At 39.5% G+C, this 19,761-nt stretch overlaps 1 protein-coding gene across 5 annotated transcripts in view; it reads left to right on the top strand.

The window, feature by feature from the left end:
- Positions 1–19,761, top strand: part of GRIA3 (glutamate ionotropic receptor AMPA type subunit 3) — a 278,098-nt gene that overhangs the window by 195,459 nt on the left and 62,878 nt on the right. For all 5 annotated transcript variants that reach the window (XR_012678877.1, XM_075184375.1, XM_075184374.1 and 2 more), the window contains exon 5: positions 3,263–3,316. Coding sequence is in view for 4 of the 5 variants with exons in the window: in XM_075184375.1 (XP_075040476.1) it covers positions 3,263–3,316 (54 nt within the window). In the remaining variant the exon portion in view is untranslated. The remainder of the gene's footprint in view (positions 1–3,262; positions 3,317–19,761) is intronic.

Genomic DNA, 19,761 nt, shown 5'->3' with positions numbered 1-19,761 from the left:
GTACTATATATTTGCAAACTGTCAGAAGATTCTATGCTTTTGTCATATTGCTGCAATCACATTTAAATACTGCAGCACTTTGACCCCCGATCATAAAGGCCAGTTATTATTTTTACGACTGTTTGTTAATCAAATAAGCATTAATAACCTTGAGTAATCTATAACATGTCCATGATATGTGCAGTCCATAACATCACATTGAGCAAGCATGCATTAGAATACTAAGAATGAAATCATAGGTATTAATATTTATGAACTGGAGCCTCTGGATGTGATGGGAGAGGATTATCACACAATTACAGATCATTAAAGACAGTAAGGGTCATTTAAAGATCACAGTGTATTTGTAATGAGAAAAAAAATGAATGAAATTTGAAATGCATATTAGAGACTCCTCTAAATTCTCTGTACTTACTACAGTGTTGAAAATGTAACGTTTTAAAAAATATTTTCTTAGTATCATGTTGTGCTTATGAATAATAAGAAAATTGGGTTAGGTTCTATAGCATTTTTAGTGGTATAGAACAGGTGCATGGTATTTAAATGAGAATTAGATTTTTTTCAATTTAATTGTTGCTATATAAGAGACAAAAAAAATCTGTTCCTTTCAAAAATACAATTACATACTGTATACTACCACTTAACTAAAATAGAACTACCACTTTAAATATTCTCTCTTTTTTTTCTTGTATTGTTTATTAACCCTTTGAGTGCTAAGGAAGAATAGGATTCATCCCCTACAGGACCCCGTAAAGTGCTAAGGAAGAGTACCTTTCATCCTCTGTATTTAAGAGGTTAAAAAACCCACAGATCACTTCCCACTGTGATCTGTGGGTTTTCTTTTTTTTTTTTCCTGCATTAGAAACGTGTGTGTGTGCACATGCACAGTCCATTAAAGTCATTATGAACTGCGAGGGGGTAGGTGGTGGCTCTTTTACAGCATCTACCCCCCAATCCCTGACTCTTAGAATGCTGGTGGTACCTCTGTTTGAAAAGAGGGAAATCTCTTCTTTTCAATGGCTTATTTATTGGTGGCTGATCATATTTGATCAGCAGGCATTAGATAAATATATGATGAGCCCCAAATTGCTCAGCTGAGGGATAAGAAAAGCCTCAGGAGTAAAGGGGTGAAAATAATTCCCATAATATTTATTGTTCCCCTCCTGCTATCCAGTGCTGATCAGTGCTACTGCAGATTCTACAATACTCCTGAGTCCTTGCTGGAAGCCGCTATTCTTACTGGTTTTATTAGCACCAACATTTTAATTAGAATTTTTGCTTTCAGCAAGGAGTGTATTCAGCAATTGACTGACAAGAGGATCAAACATACTAAGCTTTTTGTAATTGGTAAGAGGGACAATGTAGACAGAAATGTTTTCCAAATTTGACCAATGAAGATGATTAATGTTAGTAATAAGTGGTCTAGTTGTGTAACAACCCCTAATATAAGTTTTGAGTCTGACTTCTGCCCATGACCGTTCTCATGATCAAGCTGCGTGCCACTCATCCAGGAACCATGCTGATTGACAATGAGGTTGCGACAGATAAAAGGGGTTTTCACTGACTGATGCTACAGGATGTATATAGTGATGTACATCTCAATTCTCTAAATTCAAGAACACTATTGCAGGCATGACAGAAGTAGTTATCACATCTGGTCAAGATTATAAGTAGGAGTTAAATATCTTTGCTGTTGATTCTGACCATTAACATAAGTTAAATCTAACTAAGAGTCCAGAGTCACAGTGATTCTGGTCCACTTTCTGAGGAGATAGTAGTTCCAAAGGTGCACTATATTTAACATATTTTAACCTAGTAGTGGCTGCTAGATATGTGTGTAATTTTCTAAATTGTTATGCAGAATATTTTCCTCATTCTACATTTGAACTCGACATTTCTCACGTTGTGCCAATGGAATTTGGCCTTAAGTGTTCACAGTGCTACCCCAACCATACCACAAACTGAATGGATTGAGTGTCATTATGTCAGCTCTATTCACTGACTATACATTCTGGAAAATGCAAATTTACAAACAGTGCAGAATAGCAAAGCAAAAGTTGAAAATGAAGATTGAAGATCACTACCCACTTCTGTGAAATAGTCTGTGAAACTCGAGTCACATAAAATTTTCCATGATTTTACTCTTCTCTATCGTCCAAACATGCTGCAATGTCATAGCTAATATCAGACAATTGGCCCGCTATAGCTCTATGTTTATCTCCAAAATGACAGATATGCTGATAAGGGTCCAATAGAAATCAATGAGATCATTATCAGGAATGGTGAAAAATGTAGATGGGTCATTTTCTGACGTCACTAAGAGGCTGCAGGAAAAAATACATTCATCTATGTGTGTAGCTAATTTGAACAGTTTATTATCACCATTGTGACAATCTGGACTCTTGTTAGCCACATAAACTTCTTTAAAGTTCTAAAACAAGTAGCCCACACGTATATTAAAAATTATAATAACCACACACCTGTTACACTAGTGTGATATCTTCCCTTCCCTAGATGTTTTGCATCACCATTTATCTCATCATAATTCTGGGGTACCATATGACACCATGGGAGACTCCTAATCCAATTTGGAGGCTTTCAGTTAAACTCTCAGTGAACAACTGATGATAGTACATTGTTACATTTCCTGTTTACCAGGTACTATCTACTTAGAATAAGTTACTGAACCTGCTAAAGTAAAACAGTGAAAACAGTGCCAAAGTGAAACAATGGCTACTATGCAATTGAGGTAACTGCTTTATGTCTTAGCGCTTTATTGGAAGTCATTTACAACCCAACATTGCACTGTCTGCGTGTGCACTCTGCACACACTTAGGTTCAATCCCGCAATATACAGTCCCATTCAAATGCTTTTGCACATTGCATTTCATGGAGCACAAAGTACTGCCAACTTCCCTGTTTGGATTGCCCCCTTATACTACGTCCTCAGACAAAATTATCTTTTCTGATTTTGGAACATGTAATGCTCAACTGACAATTACATGGGCATTTTTGGATTTAGAATATGTAAGGGGACATTGCAGTCTTTAATTCAAGCTCTAAATGTAAGAATTTTGACATTTTAAATACATTGATTTACTGCTTTTATTGTAAGCACTGCTGGTGTGTATATCTATCTATCCATCCATCCATCCATCGGTCGAAGTGGGCCGTTGTATACTAAAAACATCCATTTCAAATTTTCTGACATTTTGAGATTGACATCTAATCCCTGATCTCTGCTATTTTTCTGTTCTTGTAGGTTGTAATCCTTGGCAAACACACGCGGGGCTACCACTATATGCTTGCAAACCTGGTAAGACCTTCTATTATTATGAAAACTATAGCTGCGTACTCCTTGTTTATTGACAATGTCTGAATTAATCATGTATAGAAAGGAAGTAGTGACAGGATCAGGAGACCTGAGAAATGATCTGGTGAATATAAGAATATAAAATATTACACTTCAACTCATATCAACAGTATTACATTATACTTTACTGTTGAAATGAGTTGGATCCTGTTGGATGTTATCTGCACAATCTTTTGAACTGCAATAAAATAGGGAATTGGCCAATTTGTCCTCTACTTGCTGGCGTAGTTAGGACAAATTAAACATTTTGTTTGTGCTTTATGTTAAAAATGCTTTTTGGTTACAGACATTTTCCCAGTATGTTTCCTAGCAGATGTTTAGTGCTGCAATACCTTACCTTTGGTCTGATAAACTGATGTTTCTCCTATACAAAATGTCACAGAGCTGTCACTTGCCATTTTAGTCTTTTGGCAGATGCACATCAAAATGTTCTTTATACAACAGTTTGGAATTGTGTCAAAACATGTGCAATCCAGACAATGAGCAGGGCATGAGGATGAACCCATACTGTACAGTGCTTTTACTGTTATTTAGGAAACTGTGTACATGAATTGTCAGAATGCATTTGTCCAAGAGAGAACTAGACCATAATGAGAAGGATAAAGAAGCATAAATGACATACTAAGCAATCCACTTCATAAGAGATCTTCCAAATGCTTTTTAAAAATGCTGTAAAAAATCATATGAATGCATTGGGTAAGGCTATATACACATTGGCACTAAAGTTATGTATCTGACATGGATCAATGCAGTTAAAGACTTATTTCAGTAGGAACGCAATGAGATGTTAAGAAGCATTTACATATGTCTTTCCACATGCTTTTGGTATGAACAAGCTTATTTCTTTCTGTTCTGTTACAGATGCATGTTGAACACAGATTGAACGCATTCGTAAAAGCTTCTAAACACATAAATTTATATGTGTTTTACTTAAATTTTAGCAAGTAATAAAAAAGGCATTGCAAACCCCATTGTGCGTGTATTGTTAATGTGATGTTTAATTTAATTTGCATGTACACTATACTGGCCTGTTGTTTTCAATAGTGTCGTGGTTATTTTATCTGTGAGCCCAAGTGTTTACAGACATATAAATACTAGTGAGTACCAATGTTTAAAAGAAGGAACTCACCTCTTTCCAACCAGGGTACCTTCATTTCTGTAAATTCCATGATGAGGAAGGGGGAGATCGAAGCTCTTTTAGAGCCCACCCTTATCCCCTGGCAGATAATATATTTATTAGTGGGTACAATTTAAGAGAAAGGACTCCCTTCTTTCCAGCAAGGAAACCTCTATTTCTCTATAAACCATGGACGATAATTCCAAGGTTTCTAAATAGTTAGCAGAATTTGCAGAGGTTCACTAATCATTATAGATATTTTAAGATTAATTTCCAATTATACATGATATCTAAAAGCACATGTTGGAGATATCTTCATTGGATACAGATTGACCCAGATATTTAATATTGACAAATCACACGCTACTTGCATACATCCTAATCATATAGAGTTGTCATGTTATGATAAGTAGTGATAGAGTTATATGCCTGCATAGAGTGTTTTGTACACATAATTATACAGACAGATGTCTACAAGTACAGATGAGAATTTTTAAACCGTTTCACATAATTTTCACATTTGGATGTGGAATTGTGCATGTTTGTCTGGTGAAATTTTGCTGTAATAGTTTCCTTTAGAAATTCCTACTCCTGCATTAACCACACCACAGAGCTGTTGTCATCTAAGCTTTGTGTATAAACTAAAGTTCTGTACAGTTCAGAATGTGAAATTTACAAATATAGCTTGGAATGCCATGCAAAATTCTATTCTTGAAATATTTTGTCACAATTTCGATCATCTCTACTTACAAGTTATTCCTCAAAAGCAAGGTTGTGGTTCAACTGAGCACTGGCTTGCTGAGCACAATTGCTTGCAAATTCTTACCTGGCTTGTCGTGCTGATCTTCAGATGCTCATTACCCCCTATATCTTGATCCTGTCCCAGTGCACTGGTCTTTCAGTTGACCATCTCTCATTACTTAACTTTTTCCTGTTATGGCTTGCGGCTATTGATATAAGCTTGCAGAACAGCAGTCAGAGGCCTTCACCTATAGCAGCCGCTTTTCCCATAAAGTTTTATATGCTCCAAGGTACTTGGATTACCCCAGGTCTTAAGCTCTTGCGAAGTGAAAACTTATGTGTAATATCAGAGCTGGAATGTAGGAGGTGGTAGCAAGAATGGATCGGGTTAGTCAAAGAAGGCCAAGGTCAGGGGCCTATAGCAAGCAGAGTAACAGGGACAGGCCAAAGGTTAGGGCTGGCAACAAGCAGGGGTATCTGTCAGGATCCCCAATATAAAAACCACTGAGAAATTGCAAATGGAACAAAGTGATTTTTATTTAACATGGGTTACACAGGTAAGTGATGCAATAAGTGATGCGGCATGAAAAGTCAGCAGTATATGGCTGTTATAGCAAGGAGATGACACAAGGTGCAATAATCTGCAGATCCATACAGAGGAAATACTGGAGACAGGATGTAATGGTATTCGTGGTGTTACCACTAGACAGTGGAGATGACACACAGGATGCAATAGCCTGTGAACCGATACACAGGAGATACTGGATTAAGGATGTGAGGGTCTGCGAGGCGCTACCACTAGACAGTGGAGATGACAGAATGCAATAGTTTGGGGATGCTGTCTTAACAAAGCCGAGTCAGTGGTCACAGGAAAAGATGCCAAAATGGAGGGAGGTCACAGGTAGAGATGCCAAAATGGAGGGACAAGCAGAGGTTAAATCCAGGACGTCAAATAAGGATAACTCACAGGAGAACCAGCAGAGGTCAAGGCAACAGGTGAACTGGCAAGGATTACTGGGGGGAAGGTAGTTTTTATAGGCCAGGGACAGGTGCTAACTATCCCAGAGTAATGAGCTTAGCTCTGGCAGGTAGGAGAGCAGTCCAAGTAATACAGTGGCCACTTTGTTAAAACAGTGGTACTGCAGGCAGGATACATATAAATGCAAAAGTCCAACATAGTACTTGGTAGACAGGAGCTACAGGAGGCAGATCGTGGCAGTATCAAAATAACAAAGCCAGAGCCCAAAAACAAGGCAAAGGGTCACAACGGAGAATCAGGTCAAAGGTATCAGAGTGTCCATAGGAACAAAAACTGGTCAGCAAAATGTGCAGCACACATGGCGTTATAACTGGTAGGGAGTCTAAGCCCTCCCTACCTTAAATACAGAAGGCAACCAATCTGAGCGCAGGAGGGGGCAGCATTATAATAAGCCCCAGGGGCTGCTTAATCAGTTGCTGCAGCACTTCTTAATTACCAGAGGAGGCTGTGTACTGAGGAGGTCAAGAGCGCATGCGCCCAGCTGTGCAGCGCGTAGCTACAGAGCGCAACGGCTTTTGCTGTGGAGACAGCAGTGACAAGGGGGCATAAGTGACGTTCTGGCTGTCAGCACAACAGCAAGAACATTCTGACATGGAAGCAAATGAACCACCGCCGGGGCGGCTCATAACCGTTCCTAGCTGTTGACACTGGTTTTCCATCTGGTCATCATCTATCTTTTGGTGCAGTGCCTGCACTAGAAAAAAATTCCTTTTAAATATCTTATTTTTACAAGTTTAAGTTTAAAAGTATAAAAGTCCGGCTACTTCTGAAATATTTTCTTGTGGCCTAAACTGAGATGAAAGATTATTTTTCATTCTACTGTAAACTTGACATGAACAGCTCATTTCTTTTGTTCTTGCTTACAGAACAAACCAATATATTTATTGACACCAGAATAATGCAAATGTGGCAAACATTAATTTTTAGACAGAATATCTGCCCTGTGACTCAGTGTTACCTTGCTGCTTGATTGATGTGTCCTTGAAATAAAATATACTTAATTGCTTGTTCTGTCATACTGAATCCTCCAGACAACAGCTTAGTTACACTAATAGCCTGTATTTTTCTAGCTTCCCTCTGAAAAATGTCTAAGTTTATAGTTCACAGAAAACAATGCAATTTAAACTACCATAACTTCTTTTAATTTCTCTTAAAGACTATTGCACTGTCTAAGTAGCAATCAAGAAAAGCATTGATGTTTTTTCCACAAATAGTGCTTTTATTAACCTTGTATTGATGCGATGGAAAACATCACATCAATTGTAAAAACAATTGATATCTGTTGATGTTTGTTGCACTAGTTCTAGGAACAATCTTGGACAGTTTTGGATTTCCTAGCAATATCGGTGGTTCAGTGTCTTATCTCACATTTTTTTTTTATTTTATTAGAGGAATGCTGGGAAGTCTTATGATGATATTTTTGTGATGTGAAACTGGAAGCGATGAGTCTAGGCAGCAGTATCTATCAGAAGATACTAAAATATCTACATGATCAGTGGCGCACGCAGGGGGGGTTTCTGAGTTTCTAGAAACCCCCCCCCTGCGCTAACTAAGTGGCCACTGTTCTATACAGCAGCCGCGGCGCTGTCAAAGAAGCGTCCGTGGCGGTGCTGTATTGTATACAGCACCGCCGCAGACGCTTCTTAGACAGCGCCGCAGCTGCTGTATAGGACAGCGCTGGCGAAACGGAGCTGCTGCGCATGCGCAGCAGCTCTCTCTGGGGTTTTTTTTTTTTTGGGGTCGGCGGGGGGAAACCTCCCCCCGACAATCCTCCGTGCGCCGCTGATGATAACAGAGAATGTACATAGTCATAGTTGATTTAAGGCTATTAGAGGCTCAGTGCCCTTAAGACAAGGAGGGGCACTATATTCTAATACAAACATATACAAACAGTGCCATATCTCTCCCATTGCCCTCCATATCTCTCCCATTGCCCCCTCATATCTCTCTAATTTCCCCCTCCATATCTCTCTCATTGTCTCCCTTGTATCTCTCTCATTGTGCTCATATTTCTCTCATTGACCCCTTATATCTCTCACTTTGCGCCCTCCATATCTCTCACATTCCTCCTTCCATACTTTCACGTTTCCCCTGCATGTCTCTCTCATTGCTGCCCCCTCCATGGCTCTCTCATTGTTACTCCCTCCATGTTTCTCTCATTGTTGTCCCCTCCATGTCTCTCATGGCTGACTCTTACATTGCTCTTACTTACCTGTTGATGTGACCGCCATTCTACCACTCCACTAAGCAATCCTTGATGCTCAGACAGGAAGTGATATCTCCTCGGAATGCTCAGACAGCCCCCCAAGGAATCTGTGCAGTCAAGATAGCCTCTTGCATTTAAAAATGCATTAGGCTAATAACTTACTCTGGAAGCCTGGGGAACATGTCCCCTGTGCCCCCTTCTCCCATCATCCAGTTCTGTACATAGTACCTTTACAAAGTACAGGAAGATATAATTAAAGTCAAATATGTTGGGTAAGAATTTCCTGTTCCATAGAGCATTCAGTCTGTAAGAGTGGTTGAAAATGCTTGCTGAATAGCAATTTATATCAGTGGTCTAGCAGGAACTGCTGTCTCATTTGTTCTCAGCATTGAAAATCTTGGAAGGTGTGAAAAAGCACATTATTGTAAATGAACTCACTGTTCTCTTAATAAAAAACATTTACCTTTGTATATTTTATTATTGTTAAAAATGCAAGTAAAATGTCAGAGGCCTAAGCATACTTTTAAAACATATAAAATGTAACTTATATAAAGTAATACAATGTATAACAATGTAAATATACAATATACATACATAATGAGGATTCTGAAAATAATTTGAATTCAAAATAGCTATCATTAGCTACTACAGTTTAAATCCCTGATATTGCTATGGTACTCTGCTCAGCTGTTAGATGTCCGAGGCAGTTGTCGCTGCTGTAACTTTCTGCTTAGTGTCTGGATCTCCTAAACCATTTTTTCTTCACTATGGAGCAGTTCACATAGAGAACAGCAGTACGAGCAGTCGGACACTGACTAGTACACTGTAGAAGGAAATACTGAAACAGATAAGTGAGGAACTGCCTTCCAGCACAACTCATATTCCTATCATCCTCCTGACCTCCACCCCTGCCCCCCTCCTTCTTGTCTCTATTCACCTCTAAAATGCCCTCTTTGGGGTAAATTTGTCAAACCTTCTAAAAATAAAAAGTGGTGGTGTTGCTCATAGCAACCAATCAGATTCTATTAATCATTTATCTATTATCTTCTAGAAAATGATAGTAACAATCTGACTGGTTGCTATGATCAATACCTCCACTTTTCCTTTTTATAAGGTTTGATAAATTTACCCCCAAGACTTGAAACACGCCACAGGCCTCTGGGGAAACTAGGACTAGGACACTGTGCCAGCAGATTGTAATCTGTGTGATGGACTGAAGATGACAGCAAGAGGGCATGCCCTGTGTGAAGCTGACTCAGAGCAGAGTGACTGGCACAGCTAAAACTAATGAACAGGACGGGGGACAGGAATTGTCCCGAAGTAGCACAAAAAAACTGAGGTAGTTTATATTGAAGAAAAAATATTGAGCTTAACAACAGTTAACTGAACATGGAGGGGTTGGAACTCATTAGCCAATCAGTTTTAGGGCTTAGGGAGGAGCTACGTTAGGGTTATAAGGGCAGTAATACCGCTTTCATACTGCCGCCCCGGCAATATCCCGGGTTTTTCAAGCCGTGTTTTTGCCGTGGCTCGGAGCGTCCCAGCTCAGAAACACCATTCATACTGCACCTCGGACCCGGGAATTTCCCGGGTTGACCCCATTCATACTGCACAAGTCTGTGCCCTGGCAATTTGTGGGAGTCATCACCAGAGCAGTTTTCATTGGCTGAAAACATTTTTTTTTCTTTTTGTAATAGTCTGCTTTTCTGCTGTTTTGTCCATAAAGATGTGTGAGTGTATCTTATAAGATATTTTAATTTTTATTGTTCCATTGTATTATTTGTAAACAATCAGACATTTCTTCAGTGTTTCCACCAATTCCGTTCTGTACTGCTCACCGCTCCGTACTTTACTTTAGTCACCTATGTAAAGTATGTGCGACCTTTCTCTTTAGTTTGTTTCTTATAGTGTGGATGATAGAAGTAGTTGTTTCAGTCCATACTGTTGTTTTCCTCTCAAGTTTTTTTTTCCTGGTTTTATGTATGCAGTTAATGTAAATATTGTGAGCATTACAGGTCAGACAGCCAATCAGCTTGTTTTCTGTGCAACCCGGGTTGAAAATCCCGGGTTGCACCATTCATAGTGCAAGCAACCCGGGTCCGACCCGGGAATTACCCCTCGATAAATCCCGGGTTGAAGACCCGGGTTTTTTTACTTGTACCATTCATACTGCACCAAGACCCGGGTCGTTTGAGCTCGCCCCGGCAAAAACCCTGGATTTTGGTGCAGTATGAATGGGGTATAAGTGGCAGTTAGAATTCTCTTGCCTTCTGGAAAGTTCCTGGTATAGCCTGACTGATCTGGTTGGTAAGTATTGGTGGATAGTGATCTCACTGTCCTGTATCTTTTACATTTTTCTATTAACTTTTTAAATTAATTTTTAGTTGTCTCTTTTTCTATACTTGTCCTTTTGATTATTTTCTTTCTCACTCTTGACCTTTTCCCCTGCTATAGTTGTTTTATTTTATTTTTTTTTACTTTTCTTCTCTGTTTTTCCTCATTTATTTGTTTTTTCTCTCTCTCCTAGTTTTTCTTATTTTTGAAAGTTTGTCAGACCCCTTTTTTTGCTATGTTCCTGATCGTGTTTGTCATTACATCATCCGTGTTGCGGCCTAGGGGCCCCGGAATCCCCCACATCACCTTATAGAGGCTGCCTGGGGTCCCCCTTGTGGTACAATGCGGCGAGTCCAATTAGCGTACTTATCACAAATTGCCCCCTTACTCCCCTTGCTTGCCATCATTTTCAGCTGAGTGAGGGGAGACTGCTGTGTGCACTGAGAGCCGTCATGTGTCTGCACATGCACAGCAGCATTCATGGTTTAAGTAGCACTTTGCCTGCTCCTGCCACCGCTGCAACTCCCTCAGTGCCACCAGCTAGTTTTACCATTCTCCCTGGTCCTATTGCGCCAGCATCCAGTGGCCCTGCTCATCCGCAGCATAATGTGCACATTTTTTCTCCCTCTGCGGCTTTAGCACACCCTGCGAGCAATATATTTTCATGGCATCCTGGCCAGGCATTTAGTGGCCCAGCTTTTCCGGCGCTTGCACAAACTACTTTGCCTTGGCAGGGTGCAGTGTCTGGCTGGTTGATATGGCCCAAAGGTTTCTCCCTTTCCGTTTCCTTACCCTTTCCAACCATTTGGTTTTCCTCCTGACCCCTTTGCCACTTATGGTCCTTATCTTGCTCATTTCCAATTTCTGTGCTCTCCAACTTTGACCTCTAATTCTTTACAAAACTCGTTTAGAGTTTTTGGTTCTGGCTATGGTCACGTTGAGGTTCCTAATTTGGTTTCAACTAGCAGCATGCCTAATTATAGCATGGTGGTGTTTGCCCCTCCCTCTCCAGCATTTTCCTCCTTAAACTCTGCGAGAGCTGATTTCTCACAGACCTCTAGTTTAACGCCATATTTTTCTCTGGCCAATAGCAACATGCTGTTAGCCACTGGTGGAGCAGGTCACGGGATGGGTTGTGCGTCCACTCTGGCAGCCCCTCTGGTGGTTTACCACATAGTTGTATCCATACTATACCTTATACATCCACAATCTAGTCAGACTGTAGCTGCTGGGTTGTCTTGCTTGGAGCCTACTACATTACTGGATACTGGTGACTTCTGCAAGGCTAGCTGTGTTTTGGAATGTTGCTCCTGGAACGGGGAACTCTGTTTCTGTTTGTTCCACTATAGGTTCTGCTGGACATTTCTTATTGTGGCATCGAAAGCATTGCACTGCTGGTATGGAGGCAGCATGCACGTCTGCTCATGGGTCATCATCCCAGATGGTCATTAAAGTACGCAGAGAAAGTCTGTTGCAGCTGGTGAGCATGTCTGTGATGTGCTCTCTGGTGATAGCCTGGGTATGGGCTCTTCTTCTAAAAGTGATGTTACTATACAGTCACAGACAAATAATGAGAGATTGATTCAGCTACTAGAGATAAAGTGAATGCTGGGGAAGGCACCTTTGGAGCGCGGGTGAGGATGTTGTGCACTGTGCTAATTCAACGGTCCTAAAGAGTGAAGTTTTGTTGACATGTTCACCATAACTAGTAAGGCTAAGGCTGCTTTGTCTGCTATAAAATCCTGTTCTAGCATTGGAGAGCAAGCATATAGCAAGTTCTCAAATTGGTTGTAAGGTATTTTTTCTGTATGTTATTTGGAGACCAGGCCTGAAGAGCTTATGAATGTGGTGAAGTACATCTATCTAATATAAGGGATGTACATTTGCTCTAAAGGCAGCATTTGGAGGCAGTATAATAAGGCTTTTAGTAAAAGCCAGACAGGCTTCTGATAATGGATTTTGGATATAATGATGTTGAAGTTGGGTTGGTATTCCAATAGACGAGTAAAAAATATTTTATGGAATGGTTTTCTTAACGGGTTTCAGATGCCACTTATTGGTCAATTTCAGGTGGGTACACCTAGAAATGTGAAATCTAGCAAGGAAATGCCATTGGTGGGTTAAGATAAAGTGGATAAAGAAGTCAGTTTAGGCAGCATGTGCACCTCGTTTTCTTCATGCCCTTTACAGGGTTTGGTTTTATCACCTGTAAGGGTTGTTCCCAAAATATTGCAAAGAAAGTTCAGACTGATACAGCACTTGTCACACCCTCCTGGGATGTCCGTGAATGATGCAATAGCGGATGATGTATGCAGAGTGGGTTATCAATCATTTGAAGACTCTTTAATGCTTGTGCAACAGTGTGTGTCTAGCGAGTTGCTAGCAATGCTTGATATAGAGTCTGCCTTTAGACTTCTGCTTTTGCCTCCTTCTTCATTTAAATATAGGGGTTTGCGTTTTCCAAGTGTGTATTACATTGGCAAATGTCTGCTTATGGGTTGTGCAGTGTCTTGTGCTATTTTTTAATGTTTAGCTCTTTTCTACACTGTATTGTTGGAACATTAAGGGATTGCCCATTATTTAGATGATTTTTTTGTTCATTGGTCCACAAAGTTCTGAGATATGTAAAGAGCTATTTTTTTCTGCCCAGTTGCTATTCAGAATTATGGGTGTTCCAGTTTTGTAAGAGAAGACGGAAGGCCCTATGTTTAAGCTGCTTTATTTGAGTATTGAAATCGTTGTAGGTTATCCGAGGATAAAGTAGTGAAATTGAGAGATATGTTGGATTTGTTTTTGGGGTATGGAAAGTAAAGTTAATACAGGTTCAGTCCCTTCTTGGTTTGCTTATCTTTACATGTGAAATTATTCCAATGGGTAGGGTTTTTGTTATAAATTGGAGAGAACTACGCTAGGTGCGGTAAAAAGTCATCATTTTATTAGGCTCTCTACGGAGATCAGGGAGGATTTAGTTTTGTGGAATCTTTTTGTGCAGCATTTTAACTGGGATTGTTTGTGGAACTCTTCTCCTACCAATAAAGTGGAAATCCAGTTGTTTATCGTTGCAGCTGGGTTCGGGGCATATATAGTCGGTGAATGGTGCGCTGCTCTGTTACCCCCTTAGTGGCATCAAGAGGGGCTCCCAAAGAATCTTTTGGACTTGTTCCCAATCATTGTGACAGTAGATTTGTGTGGTGATCGCTTGCGGATAAGAATATTATTTTTCTGGTGTGACCATTTGGAGGTAGCGCACGCTTTTAATAGCCAGAAGGCTACTTCTCCCTCTGCTTTATGGTTTCTTAGATATGTAATATGTATATGTTTATGTATTAATATTGATTTCAAGGCGAGATATGTTCCAGGGCCTCCTAATTGTATTTCCAATGTTTTGTCACGATTTGATTGGGCAAGCTTTCATTCCTTCGCGCCAGATGCTAATGCTGTTGGGGTCCCTTGTCCCGATTTTCTATGGTAGATTATAAAGCCTTTATATAAGACCTAGTAGGGCATGCAGTAGTCCCGTCCACCTTGAAGAAATATAGGGAGTCCTGGTCATCTTGGAAGGTATTCTGTTCGTCAACCAAAGTTAGAAGTTAGACGGAAGAGCAGCATATTCTTGCTTTTGTGTGAAATGGTTTTACTTTGGGTAAGTCTAAGGTGTTTATGGTACCTTTGCAGGTATCTCTTTTTCCTTACATTTGAAGGGTCTTCAGGATATTTCTAAATCCTTTTTAGTATGCAAGGCTTTAAATGGCTGGGCTAGGCTTTCCCCGGTTCAGGGTGATAGGAGGAAACCTATTGACAAGGGTTTGTTTGGGCATTTGTTGGTTGTTATTTATGAAATAGCTATTGATAGTTTTTCTTTTCCACTTAGCTTTCTATATGGTTTTTCGATGTGGTTTTAAAGATCAGTCAATTAGTTGTGTCTTCCAAGTTGTCAACTTGTTATGGTTTGCTTTATAAAAATGTGTTTTTTAGAGATGATGCTATTGTCGGTAAGATCCACCAGTCTAAAATGATGTTGGCTTACTTTACAAAGCAGTACAGACTCCACAGTTTGCCCTGTTTGATTAGTTTCGTTGTATCGCCATATGGAACCAGCTCCTGGCAGTAATTGGCTTCGGGGGGGCTCAACTTTAAAAAGATTTCATTTTAGGGCTGTGTTTAAAAAATGTTTAGCTAGCCTTGGTTTGAGCATTTCAAATTACAGGCCTCATTTAGAATTGGTGCTGCTACTTCTGAGGGTAGTTCTGTGCAGAATATTATGACTTTATATAGGTGAAGATCAGGTTGTTTTAAAAAATACATCAGGCCATTCGCAGCATAATAAATTGGTTTGTATGCTCCCAGCGAGGTTGATCCATGATATATATCGCTTTTCTTTATAAAAGAAGACATTGTGGGATTTGCCTTTATTTTTCCTCTAATAGGGGGCCTGATTGGCTGGTGGTCCCCTTAGGTTTTACCTCCTTATGGGTCACGCTGTGCAATTTTTGTGTGCTCATTTGTTTTGTTTCATATGTCTGCTTTGGTGTTTGTCTCATGTCTTCTTCACCTCCATGTTTTTAGGTGCACATCAGGATGTCAAGGCGGTGTGACTTGTAGGCACATTCCTTCATTTTGTGGGCCAGTAAAATTGGTTCTACTTAAAATTCGAGTATTTTCTCTCGAGCTAGATTTGTTTGTTGGCTGAGTTTTATAGGGCTTTGATGGTGCTCTTTGTTAAGTATCCTATTTGATAGTGAGGCTAAATTTTGGCAACCAGGAACTTTAGTTATTCACTTGGTGGGAACAATTTGTGTAAACTAACAGGCCTGGATCTCATTGCCCATATTAAATCAGACATTGAAGTTATTAAGTCCCTATGGCCCGCTGTTTATTTACTTTGGTCAGACATCATTCTCAGGTGTTGTTAACCTGACCCACATTTACAAGGCCCATTCTAAAGTCAACATGGCAGTTAGGAAGTTATATTTATGTTTAAGGGGATAGTGATTATCTACCCAGCCATTAAGGCCAGATTGTCACAGTTTTATAGGGCTGATAGAGTACATTTGTCTGATGTTTGTGTTGCATATTTTGTGGAGCACATTTTTTGTTCTCTTGTTGAGAGGTTTTGAGAGGTCATTTTGGTGGGGTGTGATTCCTGGGGTGGGGGAACCTAGCTGTGGCGGAAAGCAGTCCAATCAACAGCCATATACATCCATGTGGCATGTTGGGCACTTCCCCCTAACAGAGATGTTCAATTAGTTATACTACTCTTTGGGGTAGTTATGGGGCACTGCTTAGCCGGGTGAACCTTAGCTAATGTGAGCAAATGGGGTAGAGCGGGGTAGAGTTGGGCTCCAGCGTCTAGAAATCTCCCAATATTTAGTTCAAGAGGTTTATGGATTTGGCTGAAGGCTGATTGGTCTTGTTATTTATTTGCCATCATTTTTCATTAAATGTAATTTTTAATAACATTTTGTGACCTTTCATTCGCCAACAAATGTCTAATGTCTTTATTTGTTAGTGATAAGGTAACTCTTGGTAAGTGAAATGATGTCAAAGGTAAAGTTATCAAATGCTGGGTGGCTTACTGGTAAAGATCATTCACCTTGTTTGTGAGGCTCTGTTCCAAAACACAAACCTATAAATTAGTCAGGAGAATCTTATGGACTAGATGGATTCAACAATAATATTAGATGAGTAAATTATTAAATAAATATGAGGTGAAGAGAATGTGACATCTCTACGTTCTCAAATGCACTGTTAGCAACCCATGCAGAAGTCTTACATTTTCTCTCACTTATTCTTTTGTATGATCTGCATTAGGAAAATGTTACTAGCTGCGTTTTTGTTTTTTAGCGTTATTATGTGACCTAATTTTATGATATATAATTTATTATATTATCTTTTACTTATAAGGTGCCAAAATATTATGTAGATTGAGGGGTTCATAATCCAAACAAATGACATAATGACAGGAAGCAGATGGTAAACATGGTCTTGTTCAAATGAGCTTGCAATGTAGTAGGCATTTGATACAAAAGGTGCTGGATATCAATTGTAGCAGTTGATGATACATTTATGTGGATTCAGTCATTTTGTTAGTTCCCAAACCCAGGAACTTGATAATTACTGTTGCAGCTCTATTTCCTGACTTTAGACAGTTAGTGATTAAAGGCACTGTGGTATTTCCTGGCACTGGGCAGTTGGTAAATACAGGCACTTCGCTAGTTCCTGGATTCAAGCACTTGGTGATTATATGCTCAGTGCTAGTTCCTGGCTTCAGGCAGTTGATGATTGTTGCCACTGTGCTATTTCATGGCTCAAGGCTGTTATTAATTACTGGTACAGTGCTAGTTCCAGCTTTTGGCAGCTGGTGATTAACAATATAACTCTGTACATCATATCCTCCCCTTTGATGTACAGTTTATCTATTCTGAATTACTTAAACATTTTCTAGTAAATGTTGGTGGCAAGTGCTACAAAGAAAGTCCCTTATAAATCCAATCATGCCTCTTTTACAAAATGCAATAAATCCTTTACATTTATACTAATTATGTTGCTATCTTTAGCAGATGATATTGAAACTAATTCTGGCCCCTCGCTTTCTCCAAATTCCAGTATTGTTCACAGTGACCCTTTCAAGTTTCCAGAAAGGATGCTTGTTGCCCATGTATATATTTATAGGCTACTATCTAAACTGGATGGAATTCTCATAGAATCATGGCTGAGCCCTAAAAGTATGGATACATCTATATGGATATTATGTTTTTAGGAAATATAGGACTAAGGGACGTGGGAAATATTATTCTATATAGACAATTTCTTGCATTTTGGACACGTAAATAACTTATTGCTTCATCTACATTTAAATACTTAGGACCTCGTGAGTCAGGCGTACGTTTGAGTTGTAAGCGCAAAGAGCACTTTTGACTCTCAGACTGAGACATATATCCCCCTTCCACCTATCCAAATTTAGAAAGGAAGGAAAAGCACTGGGTGAGCCTAACAAGTAACGGCATGTTCATGTTCTTGCATGTTATGTTGAGGTGGATGTAGCCGCAAATAGGCCTCTAGGAGAGAGGCTGTTGTGGGTACTTCTCCCTGGTGCAAAATTTTTGCTGATGATGATGACCATCAACACCGATCTTGCTATAGTAAAAAGAATAACAAAAATAATAATTAAATGTAAACAAATGTTGTGTTCCTCCCCAAAACAACTTAACTAACCCAAGTGCTGCCAGCCTAGGCTGGTGATAGCAAAATCAAGAGGACAAAAAGCATGGGGTCCCCCTGTATATATTGTTACTAGCATTAGGCTTTTCCAGTCTGGGTTGGTGGCACTATTGCAGGGAAACCTGCAGGATGGGGTCCCACTGCCTTAATGCCAAGCCAGCCCTAGGCAGGTAAGCATGGGACTGAATTCCCTAGGGAGATCGGTCCGGGAAAAAAACATGCAGCACCCCCACATCTAACCAGCCCCATGCTGATAACACTAGGGCTCTTCCCACACCCCAGGGACAGTGGGTGTGGGATAATATTAATGAAATAAATGTATATTATTTTTTTTCCCTGAGGAGGGATGTCTTAGAGTGTTTTTATTTCAAATAAAATTATTTTTAAACATGTGCCAGCATGCCCTGGCACCCAGACCCACTGGGACCTGCAGTCCACCAGGGAAAATGTAAATAATACACATACACAAGTTTAAAAATGATTTTATTTGAAATAAAAACATTCTAAGACATCCCTCATTCACCCTTATTATTGCTCACCTAGATCCAGGCTCTTCATTCTTCACCTGAAATAAATTCAGCAATCCTTGGCTTGGCCAAAAAAAACCCTCATAAGCGATGCAATACTAGCTGCTAAGAGCAACCTTTGAAAATTAGTTCTTAGCATCACTATATTCATATATATAACATTGACATTTCCCACGGCTTGAGTTCAGGGCTTGAATTCAGGTGAAAACTTTCCAACTTCCTGGTTCCTCCATATACTTTTAAACACTGAAATTTAACTGCAAGTATGATTCAGTTGAATTCACAATTGTACATTCTGGTTTTGCAGAGATAGATTTATTTATTTTTTTCACAAATCTAAGAAAAAAGCTACATTTGGCTTTCTGAATAATTAGTTGAGTTACCCTTTAATCTAATGACTGCAGCAACAATGAAAATAAATATCCCGCATCTCCTCTGAGAGAGATTTATTCTCCAAATTCAAATCTATGCTGTGACTGATTGACAGCTGTTGTTCAGGTTGGAAAGGGTGTGACAAATGGCATCCTATTTACTTTATCTCTGGATTTGCTCTTGAACAATATGATTTGTTTATTTTTGTTTTAACTTTTTGTTTTACACATACTCTGCACTATGTATTTATTATTTATATGTCAAACTCGTAATTTTTCTGATTATTTACCCCCTAGAAATGATATATAAGAAGATTACACTTATTATATTGCATGTGTTTGATTAATAAGTATATGTCTGCATCTTAAAATCCAAAAGTAGAGGCAATGCATAAACCTGCCCTCTTCAAGAAAATGTTTTATAGGACTATTCGTAGCCATTGTGCACACTACCAGGGCCGTCTTGTGAGCAGGGTGTATGAGAGAGGATGAGGGGGAACAAAGTGACTGAGCCTTCATTATGGACCCGACAGTGGAGATAACATTGGGGGTAGATAGGGCTGTATAATGTATTAATTCTGTTAATCTAGGGGTTTCAAGAGTCTGAAATAACAGGTCACATATAAACCTGAAGCAAATGGTAAATTCTTTAACTACAGAGCAATAATTGAAATGGTGATGTCTTATTATCAGGAACTGTCTACACTTGTTGTATGTGTTTCCTAATTCAGTTTAATGTGTTTTAATTTAACTTTATTAACTAGAATTTGATGAATGCTTCATACTTTACCTCAGGAATGGACGCCTGATTGCAAAGCTCCAAGTTTTGCTG

Source organism: Mixophyes fleayi, chromosome 9, assembly GCF_038048845.1.
Source record: "Mixophyes fleayi isolate aMixFle1 chromosome 9, aMixFle1.hap1, whole genome shotgun sequence".
Taxonomy (NCBI): Eukaryota; Metazoa; Chordata; class Amphibia; order Anura; family Limnodynastidae; genus Mixophyes; species Mixophyes fleayi.
The sequence above is the reverse complement of the archived record's forward strand: the minus strand, read 5'-3'. Positions and strand labels throughout refer to the sequence as shown.